General features: G+C 52.0%; 1 protein-coding gene across 1 annotated transcript in view; it reads right to left on the bottom strand.

Moving 5' to 3' along the window:
* Window positions 1–4,282, bottom strand: part of LOC121433452 (glypican-1) — a 30,088-nt gene extending 25,806 nt beyond the window's left edge. Inside the window, exon 1 of the mRNA XM_041631874.1 lies at window positions 3,573–4,282. Within this exon, the coding sequence (XP_041487808.1) occupies window positions 3,573–3,738 (166 nt within the window). The 5' untranslated portion in view covers window positions 3,739–4,282. The remainder of the gene's footprint in view (window positions 1–3,572) is intronic.
* Window positions 4,283–17,047: the final 12,765 nt, after the last annotated feature.

Below are 17,047 nucleotides of genomic sequence, written 5' to 3' on the forward strand. Positions count from 1 at the left end.
TCACCTGTGCAGTGTGTGCTGACTCTACAGAGAGACCCTGGGGACCGGGAGATGTGTTTCCATGGAGAAGCAGGACGGCCTGTCCAGCGTGGGAGCCTCGGCACTACAACAAGGACCCAGGCCATTGCATCACGCACACGGCCCTGCTGAATCATGGCTCCCCTGGGCACACAGAAGCCCGGCCGCAGTGCTGGGGATGATGAAAGCCAAGCTCCTAGCAGCATATCAGGGGATGTGGACCACCTTGGGGTTTGTGCTGAGCCACAAAGGGGAGTGTCCCTCCCTGGGCAGAATAGGGCACACAGAAACTTCTGGTCCAGAGTGGGGAGTGTATCGGTGACTTCTTAGAGTCACAGACCTCAAGTGAGGGAGAGATTCTGTTGGGTTCCAGAGAAAGCCAGACAACTCCTTCTAAGAGGTGGAAAGGGTCATCAGATACAAGGACCTTGGATTCTCAGCTGCTGCTGTACAGAGCCCACGCAGAGAACTAAGTGTTGTTGGGTGTTTAGAGGATACCTGGTCTGTATCGGGTGTGAGGTGCCCACTCCTGCTGGCAGGCAGGCAAACAGGCACACTGTGACTTTGGGGCACAGGAGAAGCTTGGCAGTTCTGCTGATGCCCAGCTCCAACTTCTGCCCAGGCTGGAGACCTTAAGGAGGGCCGTGCGTGCTCTGCTGAGGCCTTCTCTGTATGCCCGTGCTGCAGTTCAGCATGGAGAAGCATTTGTCCGTCTGCGGTTGTTCACCGAGAACCTACTTGGGGCCAGTGATGGGCTTTGTGGTGACCATCAGTGACAACAGAGACCAGGTAGGCGTGGTCCCTGACCCTAGAGGCCAAAGTGGATGCCCTGGTATAATACTAACCCTACAGGGCACACTTGGTAATACTCATGCCCCAGAACGGTCCTGCCAGCCAAGAGAGGCTCGCTTGACCACGCTGTGACTCGGCAATGGGCTCCTGGCAACTTCACTCAGACCTCGCTCCCCTGCAGGGCCCTGGCATAGAGGCAGGACACCACCATAGTAGCTGTCTCCCCTGGCTGCATCTCATCTATGGAATGGGACAGCTGTCATCGCTGCTCCCTAGCCAGGCCACCCAGAAAACTAAACAGTTCCTTAAGTGGGGACCATTCCCTCTGATAGGGTGCTGTTTGATAAGAGTGAAATCTCCTGTTATCCACTGCTATTTCTGGTCCCGAAAACAGGGGCAGGAAAAGACATCCACGTGCCCAGGGACTACTCTTCCTCTCCTCTCCCAACTACCCACTGACCCCAGTAGAACCTCAGCAGGTATTAATCTCCTGGGGGATTACCATGCTCCTTAGAGAAGCATGCTCTTTGGAAGTCTAGACTGGGGACTGCAGGAAAGGGCTCACATAGGATTTAGGGCTCTGGGGAGGACTGTGCCACCAGGGGCCACCAGAGGGCGCCTGGTCCCTGGCGTCCAGGTCTGGTAGTACAGAACCAGACAGGACCCTGAGCTTGGCTGCCCCTTGGGCTCCCGCTATCCTGAAGGCGACCCCGCTTCTCTCAGTCCATGTGCTAATACTCACTCCAGGGCCCTGAGGCTTGTGGGTACTCCCTCTCCCATTCTGCGGGCTGTGAGGTACGGCCCATGGGGTTCCAGGGAAGTGTGGCACCAGTTTGAAGGAGCACCATTAGGGATGATGGAAGAACACAGTCCCCAGCTTTCCATGTCAATAAGTGGGGTGACCCTCAACAAACACTGGGCCCCAACTGGTATGACTGCTGTAATTCTGCAGGGTAACTGTACACGCTAGTTGGATGGCCAGTACCCACAGCAGAGACAGACATCAGCACATTTTGCTTGTTTTGAGTTCCTCATCCCCACATTCCCCAACCTAGGGTTGTAAGACCCAGACTCTCCGGAAGGGCCATACCTCTGCCTCTTTATTTTGCCCTCTCAGTGCCCTTGTCACTGCCCACACTGCCAGTCCCTGTCTACAAGGGCACAGTAGCTGGGGTTGGGTACATGCTCTAGAAGGTCCCCAAGAAGGCATTAAGATGGGTGGGCCTGGCCACACCACGGGGAGCTGTAGGCTGGAAGGTGTCAGACTGCTGTGTGTGAGGAGTTGGAGGCTGATAAAGATCAGAGATAGGCAGGGATGCCCTGGTAAAAGTTCCTATTTATGTGTGTTTGGAGGAGGGGAGAAAGTGAGCTGGGCGTCTACGAAATTATACTAGCACCTTTTGCTGCCAGGAACCCAGGTGGACAGTGCCCAGAGAAGTGCAGGAGGTGTGGCCTTGACATGGTAGGGCTGTCTGCAGAGAGAGGCACAGAAAGGCCTGCACTGTGGGTGTTTGAGGGCGAGTTAGCCAAGAGACTCAGGCCAAGCAAGGTATCGGTGGGTTCTGTCTCTCCCCAGGGCCTAGCTGTAAGTTATTACCACTCCCAAGCAAGGTAAGGCCACAGGCTACCCTCTCTGATTGACACTCCGATTTTCCTCGTTCAGAATGCCTATGGTACCACTTGAGTTTAACCGCTAGCCTTTAAGCCCCTTCAGTTTCAGAAGAACCCTAGCGCAGGATTTCCCTGCTCATCAAAGTCCCGATGTTGCACCCATCCCGGGAAGCTCCACACACATTTAAGGGTGAAGCCTGGGGCTGGGGAGGTCCTTAGGACACTGCATCGGGCGCTCCAAGCTCATAAAGATTCGGTTCCCAGAGCTCCTGAGGCAGCAGGGAAGAGAAGGGATGGGAAGGGAGGGGAAGAGCAGCTCTCAGCAGCTGCAGGGCCGAGGCCGCCGCCAGGAGGGCCGCTCTTCTTACAAAGAGATGACAAGGCCCCTGGGCGGGATCCAAGACGCCGACCACCTGCAGCTGGGCTCCCAGCTCCAGGCGGCCCCAAGTACCCGGCCCGACCACGAGTGCGCTAGGACCGGGACGCTGGCGGGCACAAGTTCCTGGGTAGGAATCCCCGCGAGCCCTGGGGTCGCCTGAAGCCCACAGTGGGCTCACATTTCCTTGGAATTCAGGCTTGAAAGATAGGATCTCTTCCCAGAAATTCCACTTAGGCTGCTCCTGCCGTGGACCCGCGGGAATTCCTAAGTAGAATCTGGACGCCTCTGGGAGAGGTCCGCATAGAGAAGTTCCTAGCCGGCTACCACCGGGAGCTGTGCCCCGACAGACCGCCCCACAGCTACCGCTTGCTCCGCCACAAGGGCGGCAGGCACGCTGCCCCCGGAGCTGGGATTGTCGCCCCACCGGCACACTGGGCCAAGCCAGAGGCTGAAGACGCCCAGCTCCAACCCTGACCCGAAGAGAGTGCACCGCGCTGGGGTCCACTCGTCCCTAGTCGGGCCAGAACAGCGCTACGGGGAAGGGACTCCAGCGCGTAGCGACTGGGAACTGGGAAGCAACAGAGCGGATCGGAGCTCAAGAGGCGAGGGCCGCGGGGTTCAGAGCAGCAGAGGCGCAAGAGGCCACTCCAAGTCTGGGTGGCGGGTTCTGGCGCCCGGGGCTAGCTGCAGCGCACGGGTCCAGGGGCCCAGAGTAGATCTCCTCCTGAGTGTTGGGGTCCGGAGCCCCAAGACGCCGCCGCGCCCTACTCACCCGAGATCTCTGCCTGGGGCACGTCGCTCAAGCTAAAGCCCTTGGCCCCGTAGATCTGGCGGACTTCACTGCAGCTCCGGCTCTTGCTGGCTGGGTCCCCGCGGGCGCAGGCGACCAGCGCGGCGGTCGCGCACAGCAGCCACCAGCCTCGGGCCCGGAGCTCCATGGCGGGGGGCCCCGGGACTCCCTGGCCGTCCGCGCGCGCCTCCCTTGCTCCCGGCCGGCTCTGCTCAGCCCAGTCTGCGAAGGGCAGAGCCAAGGTCCCGGCGCGCGCGGCGGCTCGTGGTCCAGAGGCGGCTGCCGAGGAGGCGGAGACAACAAAAGCCGGCTGCGACTGCGGCGCGGGGCGCGAGGCGCGAGGTCCAGCGGCTCAGTCGGGCCGCCCAGAGCGCGGCGAGCGAACGCGCAGCCCCGGCTCGGCGCCTCCCCCGCCGCCCGCCCGGCCCCACGGCGGCCGCGGAGAGGGGCAGGGAGGGGCGGGGAGCGCGGGCGGGAAGAGGGGAGCGCCCGGGCGGGGCGGGGCGGGGCGGGGCGGGGCGCGGCTGGGGGCACGATCGGGGCGCACCGGGCGCTCCTTCGCTCTAGGGAGGGGGAGGCATGCAGGCCTTTCCAGTCCATGCGATGCGCTCGGGAACGGGGGAGAGGGGGCTGCCGGTAACGCAAAACTGAGTCCGGGGTCCCCAAAGGTGCCCCCCCCAAGCCCAACGCTAAGGGCGGAGGCACCACCTGTGGGGGCGGGGGCGGCGCGGGGGGGGGGGGACCGCTGAGGCAGGGCTTCCCTCGCCGGACGTGACATCACGTCCTCCCACGGCCAATCAGGGGCTTCCCCGCCCCTTGCCGAATTCAGCACCCCTTTGCTCCTCTCCATCCTTCACTGTCCGTGGCTTTCTCTCTCATCGCTTCCACCTCTCTGTCCTGGTCCCTTGCTTCCTTGCTTACCTGCACCCCCACAACAGCTCCTACCTCCCTACGCCCTTTCTGGCCGCTCCGGCACGGCTCCAGTTCTCATCTGACGTGTTTTGGAGGAGGATGAGGGGGCTGAACGCGGGAAACTGGCCAAAAAAAAACTAGCCTTCACCAGCTCAGATGACTTAATTGTTGCAGATTGTCAGCGGGTGTTTCGGTCTGCTCTTCGTGACTCCTTGGGTGCTCAGGCGACAAAAGCAACGGGGCAGAGGCAGGTCTGTGGGCTTGGATGCACGGTGGCAGGTGACCTCTGGAATGAGGAGTGGAGTGAGGAGACTATGTAGGGCAACGTAACCCCAGACATATTGTGGTGGACTGTCAGCTGCTTCAGGGATGATGGGGGAGGATGGGAGGGTCCCTGGCATCCCACCTGGGGGCTGCTGGTTCTGGGTTCAGAGTTTCTTGCTGGGCTGCTGCTGGTGGCACTGTTCCTCCCTCTCTCCCCTCTACCCTGTGGGTAAAGGGCCCAGAGGACGTCATAACTGAGGTCAGACTATGAACCCAGAGACCTAATCTGAAAATGGGAAGAAAGCAAACGAAGTGGCTCACTTGGTTAAGAGTTGTAACATAACCCCTATGTGACAAAAGAGTGCGGGGCGCTTGGATTCACCCAGTACCTATGGGTTTTGTGACAACACCCCTAATCACCCATGCCTCAAAATGCCCCTTCCATCAGGGTTCCTAGACTGTTGGTCTGTTGATTTCAGGATACTGGGTTTCCCGCCCTAACTCCTAGTGAAGTTACCCCATCATCTATGCATATAGTCATTGCTTGAGAGCAGCCATGGAGACCTAGTCCAAGAGAGCAGATCTCCTCCCACCCCTGTACTGGAACACCTCTCCTGTCTCACCGACCCCTGCACACCACATGCCGAGGCCTGCTTGTGTCCCCTACCACCTTTAATAGGGCATATGTATCTGACCCAGGCTCCTGCTTGCTTTATGGGGTCTCCTTGTGGTCTGGCCTTCTACCACATGCCTGCGGATGAAGGGGTAGCTTCCTTGGTGACCTGGGAATTGGCTCAGGATTAAACCTGTGTGACCTGTTGCCAGTCACCATTGCATGTGATCCCAACTCAGCTGGTGTCCTGTATAGGGTGACCCCCTCTTCTAGGAACATCCTTATCATTCTACCTGCAAAAGTGAAACATAGCACCTTCCCTCAGCTTGCAGTACTGGCAGCCAAGACCTTTGTCCAGAGGGATGCTCCTCCCTGAGGAAGCCAGAGGGCAGCATGTAAGGGCTGGCATGTCCCCAGCAACCTCCCTCCCTTGCAGGGTTGGGTACCTGGAATGGCAGTGGCCTTGTTGCTCCCAGGGAGGGGCCCTTGGATGTGTATGCCACACCAAAGTTAAGCTTCTATTCTTACTTTTGCTGATCAGGACACTTGACTAAAACGTGGCAGGAAGCTACCTACTTAGGTGGTGTCTAAGATAACTCACTTGTCTCAGCCTTGGATAAAAGGAAACAGACCTGGTACCCAATGGGACTTACCACTTACCAGCTGCTTTAGTAGACCCAACCCACAGCATAGCATCCTTCTCCTCTTGGGGTGGCAGAAGTTCTTGCCATGACATTTGGGGTATATAGAAGGTGCAGGAAGCAAGCTGCCCCATTGGGTGCTGTCTTCAGTGTTCATAGAAGTCCTCTATACTTTCTGGAAGATTCTGGGAGGGTCTGTTAGCTTCTCAGCCCATTTACAGGACAGAGTTTAAGCCAAGGGGCAGGGAGGGACATAGGCAATCTAGCCCTCTTAGCTTTAGGTAGTCAGGACCTGTCAGAACCTTGGTGATAAAAAAAAAAGGAGGCTGAGCAGGGAGTGGTTGTCCAGGCACCAGGAGCTGACAGGACTTCATGGCAGAGGGGGATCTGCTGAAGCTGCCCAGCTGCCATCAAGGTGACAAGGCCTTGGGAGGAACACAGAGAAGATGCTGCCTGCTCCTGCCCTGCCCTGACCAGTGCCTCCTCTGTTCAGCTGTCCTCACCCATGCAGCCTCCTTCCTTGATGCCCCGCAACCTTCCGAGGAGGAGTGGTTACAATTTAGAGTAACGGTTGCTGGGAAAGCTCTTGCATCCTAAAGCAGTGGCCGCTGGAACCTCATTATTTCTAAAATGAGAGCTGCACACACCAGACCCTGCCTTACTTGCCCCTGGGCTCCTGGCTGCAGAGATGCAGTTACATATACCACAACACAGGCAACGACTTAGCTGTCCCTTAGCTAGGCCATGGCATAGCTTGGCACAAGTACCCTTAGGGCATTGGATGCCAAATACAGGTTTTCTCTTGGTGGGAGCTACCTCTTGGGAATGGGGTTACAGTGAGATTTTGGACGGTTGGGTGCTGAGGCCACTATATACCTTGGGTCCTTGCCTGCCTAAAGTATGGTATGGATGTGAGACAGAAAGCAGAAACGGAAGGGTGGAAAGCAAATTAAAAGGGGGAAACTGCATTCCTCCAAGCCAGATGAAGCCAGGACCTGTATTTCTATTGTCACAGAGCGTGGAGCTGAGGAGAGAGGGGCAACAGAGTCCTTGTTCCCAAGCTTCTGGCTTCCATGAGAGTCCTGAAGGGATCTTGGCGCAGGAGCATTGAGCTCTGACTTCTCAGAGGGACATCGGGACTAATTGGCGGTCTGCTGGTTCCTAGCAGGCCTACTGACCTCCACATTTTCCCTGTGATTTGGCACTGCCTCCCGCAGCTGGTTGAACCAACATGTTTCATCTTCTCTTTGGCTTCGTGTTCTTCTTTCAGTGGCTCCAAAAGCAACTTCCAAAGAGACAGCAGTCAAAGCCGCCATCGGTTAACAGGTGCAAAGTGGAGCCAGCAGGCAGCAGGGGTCAGAAGCATGAACTGGGAGCAAGTGACAGGTGATGGCACTTTGACCTCTTAGGAGATGGCACGGTACCTGGGGAATATGGAAAACCTAGGGGACCCACATCTCTGTAGGGACCCCACCCTGGGCAGCAGGGTGAGGAAAGAAACAGATGCGGTCAGGGGTCTGGTGAGAGAATTGTGGCCTCCAGGAGCGACTGGCAGCATGGAGCAGCTCAGGAGATCCAGACAGCCACCTCCCTAGACATATTTCGGCCATTGGCATCAGAGTCCTTGCCGGAAGAAAACAGGACCCTGAGTGGATCTGCAGAGCTAGGAGAGATGCCCCCCCCACCACCACCTTTTGCTGCCCAGAGCACTGCAATGCTCCTGTTTCTTCTCTCCATGTCTGGGGGAAGTTACTGCACTAGGTCGGGATGACATCTGGGGTTTCACACAGGGCTCAGACCAAGAGAGATCACCCCTGTGTGGGTTCTAGGAATTAGGGTGCTGTTTTCCCTTTATGCAGACACTAAATAAGTCCCTACAAAGTCCTCCCAGTCCTGGATCACGTGGCTGGTACAAAGGTACTAAACCTCAAGTCTGAGTTCCAGAGCTGTTCTTGTTTCTAGGGCTTGGGGGCTGCAGGAGTGGGCATAGGGTGCTGGCTGGAGACAGCACTGGCACAGTCTGCTCAAGGGTGGTCCTACCTGTGCTCACCCCCTGCCTGCCCCAAACCCTTGCCTGCGGGCACTCCACATCAAGGCAGCACGTTGGCAGCCGTTCGGCTCTGCTGAATCCCAGCTCCCTTTGATCAGCCGGAAGTCTGGGCATGTCTCCGTATTTAGGCCAGCTGAAAGGAGGCCTGCTCAGACGAGGTTGGGCCACCCATACGGGCCCCTGCAGAAGCCCACTTTTGTCTCTGTTTGAGTGCCCCAGCAGGAGATGGGCCCAGATACTCAGCTCTGGGCTCCACTGTCCTTGGAGCTGTTTTCCTGCCTTGCTGCCCTGACTCTGGGTCAGGACACCGAGGAGAGAGGAAACTTGGGTATGAGTACCCAGCCAGGTCTGATGTGCTTAGACTAAGCTCTCCATGTGACTGATAGGTGCAGAGAGACTGGCGTGCTGATAATCTCAAGGCCCTGGACAACAGGAACTGGGCTGTCCTCCAGATCTCACCTGCTACCCTTTGGCTTTTGTGTGACATCTGCCTGCCTGCCCTGAAACTCTTCTACTTAGACAGCTTCCAGCTTCTGGTCTGTTCTGCATTCCATGCAGCCTGGTTGTTCTTTTTGTAAAGCCAGCTTCAATCAGAAGCCTGCAGAGACTCTGCCTGCAGAGCTCGGAGCCCCGAGTGCATGTGACAGCAGCCACATGGGCCTTGCTCACGTCTCTGGAAGGGCATTCTTAACTGAGCCGAATATTCCACCTGTCACTCTCAGATCCCAGCTTCTTCCCCAAGACAGGCTTCTTAGGTGTTTCCAGCTCCAGAGGTTTGGAACTGCAGGGTTTTGTAGCCATGCAGATACAGCTCCTGAAACCTCAAGAGGCATGGAGGCCTTCTTGCCTCTAGACTCCATTGCTCTTGTGTGATGAGCATGGCTCTTAAGCCGACCTAGATGCAGGGCTTATTCTGTCCTCCAAACAGCCGCTTACAGAGTAAGGCCAATTTTTATTTTGCTTTGAGGCAGGGTTTCTCTGTGTAGTCCTGGGACTATCTCTGTAGACCAGACTGGCCTAGAACTCAGAGATCCACCTGCCTCTGCATCCCTAGTGCTGGGATTAAAGGTGTGCCCCACCACCGCCCAGTGGGTAAGGGCAATTGAACATACCTGGTTAGTAGCCGTGGCGATGAGTGCTGCCTAGTGGGCAAGGCCTGGCACGACCACCCACACCCTCCACAGTGAACTTCCATCTATTTTAGGAAGAAGCCCACTATCGTGTAGAACACCTACTTCTGAACTATTTGGGAGCTGTTGTTTGAAGTGCAGCTTAGCAAGTCTGGATGTATTCGTTCAGGTCAGGGCCAGTTTTTCAAAGGTCCCGGTGGCATTCACATACATTCCCAGCCTACTCTGGGCGAGGCCATTTACCGACATGGGTCTAATAGAAACTCCCCTGTAGCATCATTTGGACAAGTCGCTATCTGGCTTTGGTGTACATCACAGATATGACCCGACTCAGAGGCAGGACGCTAAGGGAGTGGTTATGTAGCAGCTCTGCAGAGATACAACCACTCTGAGCAGTAGGAGGAGGACCCTGCCTTCTTCATGGTTGTTCCGGACATTGCTTCCGGTGAGGCTGCTAGAAGGCTCCCAGCTGTTGTTCTCAGGATTATCGCGAGGGCGAGATTCTCAGAGCTGAGCTGGACAAGGGGCAGGTGACTTGGCAGGGTACCATCCACCTCCATCTGGGTCTAAGAGGTCACTGGTGTGGCCTTGATGGCAGCAGCAGGCGAGAGAGGCAGCTGGACACTTGGCTGAGGAGGACGGTAGTTTTTATGTTAACTCTTAGGGCTCTTTGGGGGCCCACCACACAATTCCCAAATAAATACCTGGAGACTTATTCTTACTTATGAATGTCCTGTCTTAGGTTGGCTTGTTTCTTGCCAGCTTTTCTTAACTTAAATTATCCCATCTACTTTTGCCTTGGGGCTTTTATATTTCTCTATTTCTTACTCCCTGACTGGCTAGGTGGCTGGCCCCTGAAATCCTCTTTTGTTTTTCCTCCTAATCCTCTCTTCCTGGATTTCTCCTTCTATTTATTCTCTCTGCCTGCCAGCCCTGCCTATCCTTTCTCCTGCCTTGCTATTGGCCGTTCAGCTGTTTACTGGACCAATCAGGTGTTTTAGACAGGCAAAGCCACACAAGTTCACAGAGTTAAACAAATGCAAGCTAAGAGGAAGAGAAATCTTTGCATCATTATACAAATGTTCCACAGCATAAACAAATGTAACACGTCTTCAACTAATATTCCTCAACAAAGGACCCAGGTTTGTATTGTGTAAGGCTGAGGTCTACACGATAGGCACGAGAGGGGCTCCTGAGGAAGAGTCTCGTTAAAGGGGAGGCATTGCAAGAGCTTGGAGAGCAGGTCGCACAAGCTCAGTGGGCAAACTGCAACCCCATATGCCATATGCGTTCCACTCTATAAAGGTAATTTTGCCAGATGGTCTCTAGAGGGCAAGAGCCAAGGGCTCTGCACGGGTTGGGTGTACAGTTTCATGATCCTGAGAGGGGAAACAGCAGGATCTGCACTGCTCTGGGAGTCCCCGCACCTTCCTGCAAGAGCAGGGATGTGTGCTTAGCTGAGGGTAGCCAGGCTGAGGGGCTCAGTGAGAGGAAGGGATACAGGTCTACTCCAGGTTCCCAAATGGGTCAGAGAGACAGTCCAGGCGCAACTGGAGGTAGAAGAGGATTCCAGCCCTGGTGCTGGGTGCAGCCCCTGGTCAATTCAGGAGAAGAGAGGGGAATAATACTGAAAGAAACCCCAACCAACGATTACAGTTCAAGAAGCTGGTATCCACAACCTCTGGCCGTGACCTGATGAAGAGCCAGCTAGCCACATCCATGCCCTAGCCTTGAGTCAAACCACCCTTGTTGAGGAGAGGGTGGGCCAGGAAGTGGGGTGCCCTTCTTAGAGGTGGCTGGTGGCATTGCTAGCTGACCTAACCCTTGACCCTTGCCCTTTAGTGATTGTCTGCCAAAGTGTCTCTGTAGAAGCAGGTGTGACAGCCTCACTCTTCCCAAGGGCCTCATACCTAAACGCTTTCCTCCTTAAGATGGACTGGAGGCCAGAGAGGGTGGTGGAAATGCTGGCCTGTTATGTCATCAGGCTAGGCGTGGAGCCCCTAGAGGAGGCGTAGGCTGTTCTCTGAATTGGATTAAAGCCGAAGACTCACGTTAAAAACTCACAGCCAAGCTATGGTAATCAAAACAGACATACAAAGCAATGGGACTGAGGGCTCAGATGAAAAGCCTGCCCTTCTGTGGACAGTTGCCATAGACAAGAATACCAAGACTGTTAAGGGGAGGAAGACAAGTGTCTTTAGCAAGTGAGTCCAGACACCTGGAGTTAGACTCTTTCCCTCCCACCCCAGACAAAGATGAACTCGAAATGGATCAAAAGCCTCAATAAGCTAAAATTATAAAACTCTTAGAAGAAAATCCTAGATGAAAAACCTTTGTGGTTTTGGATTTAGAAGAGGATTCCTGGCTGTGATGTTTGGCAAGCAACAAGATTTAAAAAGCAGATAAATTTGACTTCATCAAAATAAAAAACTGTGCACCATGGAAGTGTTATCAGGAAAACAAAAGGTACAGCCGAGAGACTTGGAAAAGTCCTGTAAGTCACCCCTGCAAGGGATGTAGCTTTTAGAAAACATAAAGAGTCTTTATAACCAAAGGTAAAAGGTCAACTGTAGAAAGGACAGAGGAACTGGAAAGGTATTTTTTTCCACAGTGATGTAAATGGCTCTATGGTGGTTTTGTTATGTGACTCTGAGTTCAGTAAAGCCCAAGAGAACAGGGTGTTCCTGAGGGGTAAGTTGGTGGAGTATAGCCTTGGGCAGCCTGGTGTGGAGCCAGCTCCGGGCAGGGCTGACACTGTCATCTTTCTAAAGTGATTCCAGCCTGGGATGCCAGATTTGGAATGTGCTGGGGGTTGGAGGACCAGAGCTATGCCTTGGCGACTTTGACTTCCTTGTTACTAGAAACTGAGGTGAGCTGTTTTTCAGGATGAAAGTGGAGAGCTTGAAGACCTGATCTCAAATGTCCCCCCAAAAGCCCTTCAGTGCCACAAGTCTCCCATGGGCAGAAGCAGAGGGGCAGAACAGGCCTTTGGAACCTCAATTAAAACAAAGGGTGTTTTTGATAGCTGCAGGATAGACTGGAGTCAACCACAAATGCCCTGTCTCTGGTTTGTTCACCAAGACCTGGTTACAACCAACTAGCCTCTTCACTATGGAAAGGAAGAGGGGGACAGGTAGCTGGCCTCCTGAATCTTGTCAATCAATCAAACAAAACTCCTTTGGCTGAAGGCTGAATTCAGGGCTTTATATATGTTAGGGTTTATCAAGAGCTCCATCAGTGAGCTAGGTATTCACAGCCTCTTCACCTTTTTGGTTTTGAGGCAGCCTTGAACTTGAAACCCTTCTGCCCCCTTCTCCAGAGTGCTGGGCTTGTCTGCACTGTCAGAGAGCAATCCTCTTCCTTTTTGTGAATTCTGGGACAGAGTATCAGTCATCACCATGCTGGGAAAACAGCTCTCTCCGTGACAGGGAAGGCGCCATTGGCAGCTAGCATCCTCAGTCTAACCTGGGTCTGCATCGGCTTTATTGATGCCAGTGCTTGTCCAGGGCCAACCTCCTTCCTCAACCCTCAGAAGCTTTGGGTTTCACACTGTGTGTGAGGAACTGAGGGTCCTTTTAAGCGGTTCACTGGGAGGGAGAGGGACAGAGAGCCACTGAGCTCAGGTGAAACTTGCCAAGCTTCTGGAGGAGGACAGGCATTGGCTCAATTTCCAATCTGCATCCCACTGCTGACCTTCCATACACCCAAAGCACTGCCATTTTGCCATAGAGACCTTGTTGTGGTTTAAAATCCTCTCCAAAACTCATGTGGAAACTCAGGGTGGCAGTGGTGGCTTTAGTGCCATTATGTAAATGTCTTGTGGGAGTGGGGCTGCTGTCTTTCTCAGCCATGTGAGGATACAGTAGGTGTCTCACTAGATGACACAGTATTCAAGGTGCTGTCGTGGAAGGCTGGGGCCTCTTAATCTTGGGCTTCCTGGATTGAGAAATGCTTCTGTACTTTATAAATTACCCGGTGTGTGGCATTGTGTTAGGCCTGCACTAGTGACTAAGATACATTGTGGCCATATCAGGTCACAACATACACTGGACAGAAGCCTGGAGGGAATCATTCTGCAGCCAGGCCTCCAAGAGTCCAACCTTGATTGACTTGCAAATACAAGCTAAATACAACTTCAGCTGGTTCAAAGAAGGGCTGGAGAGATGGCTCAGTGGTTAAGAGCTCTGGCTGCTATTGTTAGCAGACTCAGGTTTGCTGGGTGGTGGAGCATGCCTTGAATCCCAGCACTCAAGAGGCAGAGTCAGGCAGAGGCTCTTTGTGAGTTTGAGGTCAGCCTGGTCTACAAGAGCTAGTTCCATACCCCGTGGGCATTGCAATGGGCATTGCAAGCATGTGGTGCACAGATATACGTCCAGGCAAAACAGCCAAGCACATACAACAAATAAAACAGAATAATAGAATTTGGGCTTGCTCAGAAGTAGTCATGAAACTTAGGTGTTATGTAAGATGTTTTGTCCTCTGTGGTAAAGTATCTGTCCAAATGTTCTGTGCTTTTCAATTTCAACTTCTCAGCTTCTTGCTAAATAGAAACTAGTGATATTTGGGCTCCACACTGTCTTAGCATCTCTTCCTATTGCTGTGGTAATACACTCTGACTAAAGCAACTTACGTTAGAAAAGGTTTATTTTGGTTTCCCGTTCAAGTTTCAAGTCCATTGTGGTGGGGAAGTCGAGGAAGGTGGAGCCGGAAGCAGTAGCCTGATCATATCCACCATTGTGGGGGTAGAGAGAGGTGGGGGGGAGGGGGGAGAGAGAGAGAGAAAGAGAGAGAGAGACTCACACACTCTCGCTCTGCGCCCTTTCTCCACTTACACAACCTACAATCTCAGCTGTGGAATCCCACCCACAGTGAGCCCATCTCCCCACCTCAGTTAACACAGTTAAGATGCCCCCCAAAGGTATGCCCAGAGGCCAATCTGCTTCTCAATTTTCACTGTTAAGGCCACTGTTGGTTTAAAATTCTGATTAATATATGGAGGTAGAACTACCAAAATAACAGGGACGAGAAGGATGGTCACAGTTGTCCCCTCATCACCTGGGGAAATGCTCGAAGGGCTCCTGGTGCCAGCCTCCACAGCAGCCACAGTCCTTTGTGTGTGCTGGCTTCCCCAGACTGACAAACCTGAGATTGGTTTACAAATCAGGCACGGCAAGAGATTAACCATCACTAGCAGCAAAGTGGAAAGGTGTAAGAATACACCGTAGTGAAAATTTTGTGGGCGTGGTCTCTCTCCATGCTGCCACAGTAGAACAACAGCAGAGAAGGTCGCTGTGTGACTGGCAGGTGAGTGTTATGGACAGTGTGGAAACACAGGACCAGGAAAGATTTCCATTCTGGTGGACACAAGGAGATGGCCTCCGATTTCTTCCTGTTATTCAAAACATTATGCAATTTAAAACTATGATTGCTTATATAAATTTGTTGTTGGATAGTTTAATATTCTTTTGGTCGTGGTTGTCTCTCAGTAGTTGAGAAAAGGGAAAGCAAAACCATGGATGGAGGTGGTATGACTGCATGTTTAATATAAAATACGTTTCATATAAAAGAAAGGACGGGATTTTAATAAGGAAAAGGCTATAAGACCCGTTTTAATAGAAAAAAGAAAGTACTTTTGTCTTAAATCAATTTATTATAAAATACAAAGGAAAAAAGACAAGAAAATCAAACCTGATTGATTAAAATTGGGAATGGTGGTGACACAGAGTTGTAATCCCAGTGTTTATGGGCTGAGGCAGGAGGATAGCTTGGACTACAGTGAGATTGATTCAAAACTAAGCAGGCGAGCAAACACCCTGAGCAGAGAAAATTGAAGGTATATGGAGGAGGAATTGTATTTGTGGTCACTATACTGAGATGGACAGCATTTATTTGTGATTAAAAAATGTAATTCAGTGATAGGCTGATCGGAGGTTGGAGTGGAGCTTTCATTGCCATGAGGACAAAGGTTTTTGGAGTTTTAGTTCATTTGTTCGTTAATCTTGAATAGGAGGGTGTTTGTGTTTTGTTTGTTTTATTTTATCTTTTAAGCAATTGGCCTAGGAAACGAAAATTATATATTTTTTTTATCAGTTTTCATGTTTTTGCTGTCCTTGGCTCTCATGTTCTATTTGTCCTTGGCTTAGTTAAGGAAAGTATAAAAGCTGTAAGCTCTTTGTAGCTGTCTCCAGAAGCACCGTGGAACTTTGCATGCTGCCATGCTGGTTTGCCTGGCGGTGGCCCGGGGCCTTCGCGAAGTGTTTTCAACACTGGCACATTTTTTGATAGCTTCCCTAGACCAAATTCTAAATTAAGTCCTTTTAGCCCTGCACTCACTCTGGGTTCCTGGAACATCTCCAAAGAGTATACTTTCTGACCATAAAAATAGAGATGTTGGGCTAGCAAGATAGCTCAACTTCGTCTGATGACCAGGGTTTAATCTCTAACAAAGCAAGGTGGAAGGAAATAACTGGCTCCCCAAATTGTCCTCTAACCTCCACAAACCCACCATGGATGGCACTGAGTGTATGCACACACACACACACACACACACACACACACACACGACATTAATAATAATAATAGCAATTTAAAAGATGTTAAATTATATGAACTTATTGGATGTGGTAAAATGCATAGACCACATGATAATCTGAGAAACCTGGTGTATCTTTTTATGATACTATCAGTCATAAATAGAATTATTGTTAACATATGGTATGCCACAAACAACTCAAATTCTTCTCCCCTTCGAAAGATTTGGAAAGCCGCCCTAAAACAAAATAACAAGATATTTATTAAGAAAAAGACTCTGGCCAAGTTCAGATTCCTAGTAACTTCAAAATCACACTGTTTGACTAAAAATCTCCAAAAACAATGGGGAAATGGCTGGCATTCAAGAGCTGTGTGGTGGAGATGGTGAACTCGGGAGCTGTGGTGTGGTGGAGATGGTGAACTCGGGAGCTGTGGTGTGGTGGAGATGGTGAACTCGGGAGCTGTGGTGTGGTCGAGATGGTGAACTTGGGAGCTGTAGTGTGGTGGAGATGGTGAACTCGGGAGCTGTGGTGCTCCAGCTTGATTGTCAGTTGGCTGGGTGGGGAGTTAGCAGAGTTCACCTAGGATGTCTGTGAGGGCGTCCTCCGATCAGACCATGAGCATTTGCCCTAATGGACAGTCTCGTCCCTCGCTGACTGCACTCGTGTGAAAGGCTGGCAGGTGTTTCGTTCACCATTCGCACACTGCGACCCTGTGTTCCATGACTTCAAGATGCCCCATTTGTGTCTTGTGCGTGAATAGGGGCCAAGGCTACACTTTTTTTTATTACCGTGTTTTACAGGATATGTATTTCATACCTCGCAAATGCCTTGGCTTTTCTTTCAAATGTTTTCCACATGAAGCTTGAACTCAGCCTGTTGATTTCATAAACACAGACGGAAATCTCCCTGAATTTATAGATGGTTGCTGGGAGAACTGAAATAGAGTCTGCATCCCAGAATTTACTGTGTATGTCAACTGTTTCCTTTTGGTTTATTTATTGGATTGCTTTTTTTTTTTAAAACAAGGCTTCACGGTTTTAATTATATAGATCTGCTAACATTTTTCTTGGTTGTCACTTTTAAGAAGTTAACTGTCATAAACAATCGTGAACTTGTGAACGGAATGGCATCCTGCGCCCCATCTTCTTAGAGCGGCGTTGCTGTGTGTGGCAGTTGCTGACCACTGGATGGGCCTTGTGCCTCACAGCCTCACTAAACTGGCCAATCATTTTTTTTTTCAGTTGCACTTTCCTGTTGCTACCTTGAACTTCAAGAATAATTTTTATTTTTAAATAATTTTTAATTATTATTTGA

This window comes from Microtus oregoni, unplaced genomic scaffold (genome assembly GCF_018167655.1).
Source record: "Microtus oregoni isolate MIOR12 unplaced genomic scaffold, Mior012 000038F_ref0000394, whole genome shotgun sequence".
NCBI classification, from domain to species: domain Eukaryota; kingdom Metazoa; phylum Chordata; class Mammalia; order Rodentia; family Cricetidae; genus Microtus; species Microtus oregoni.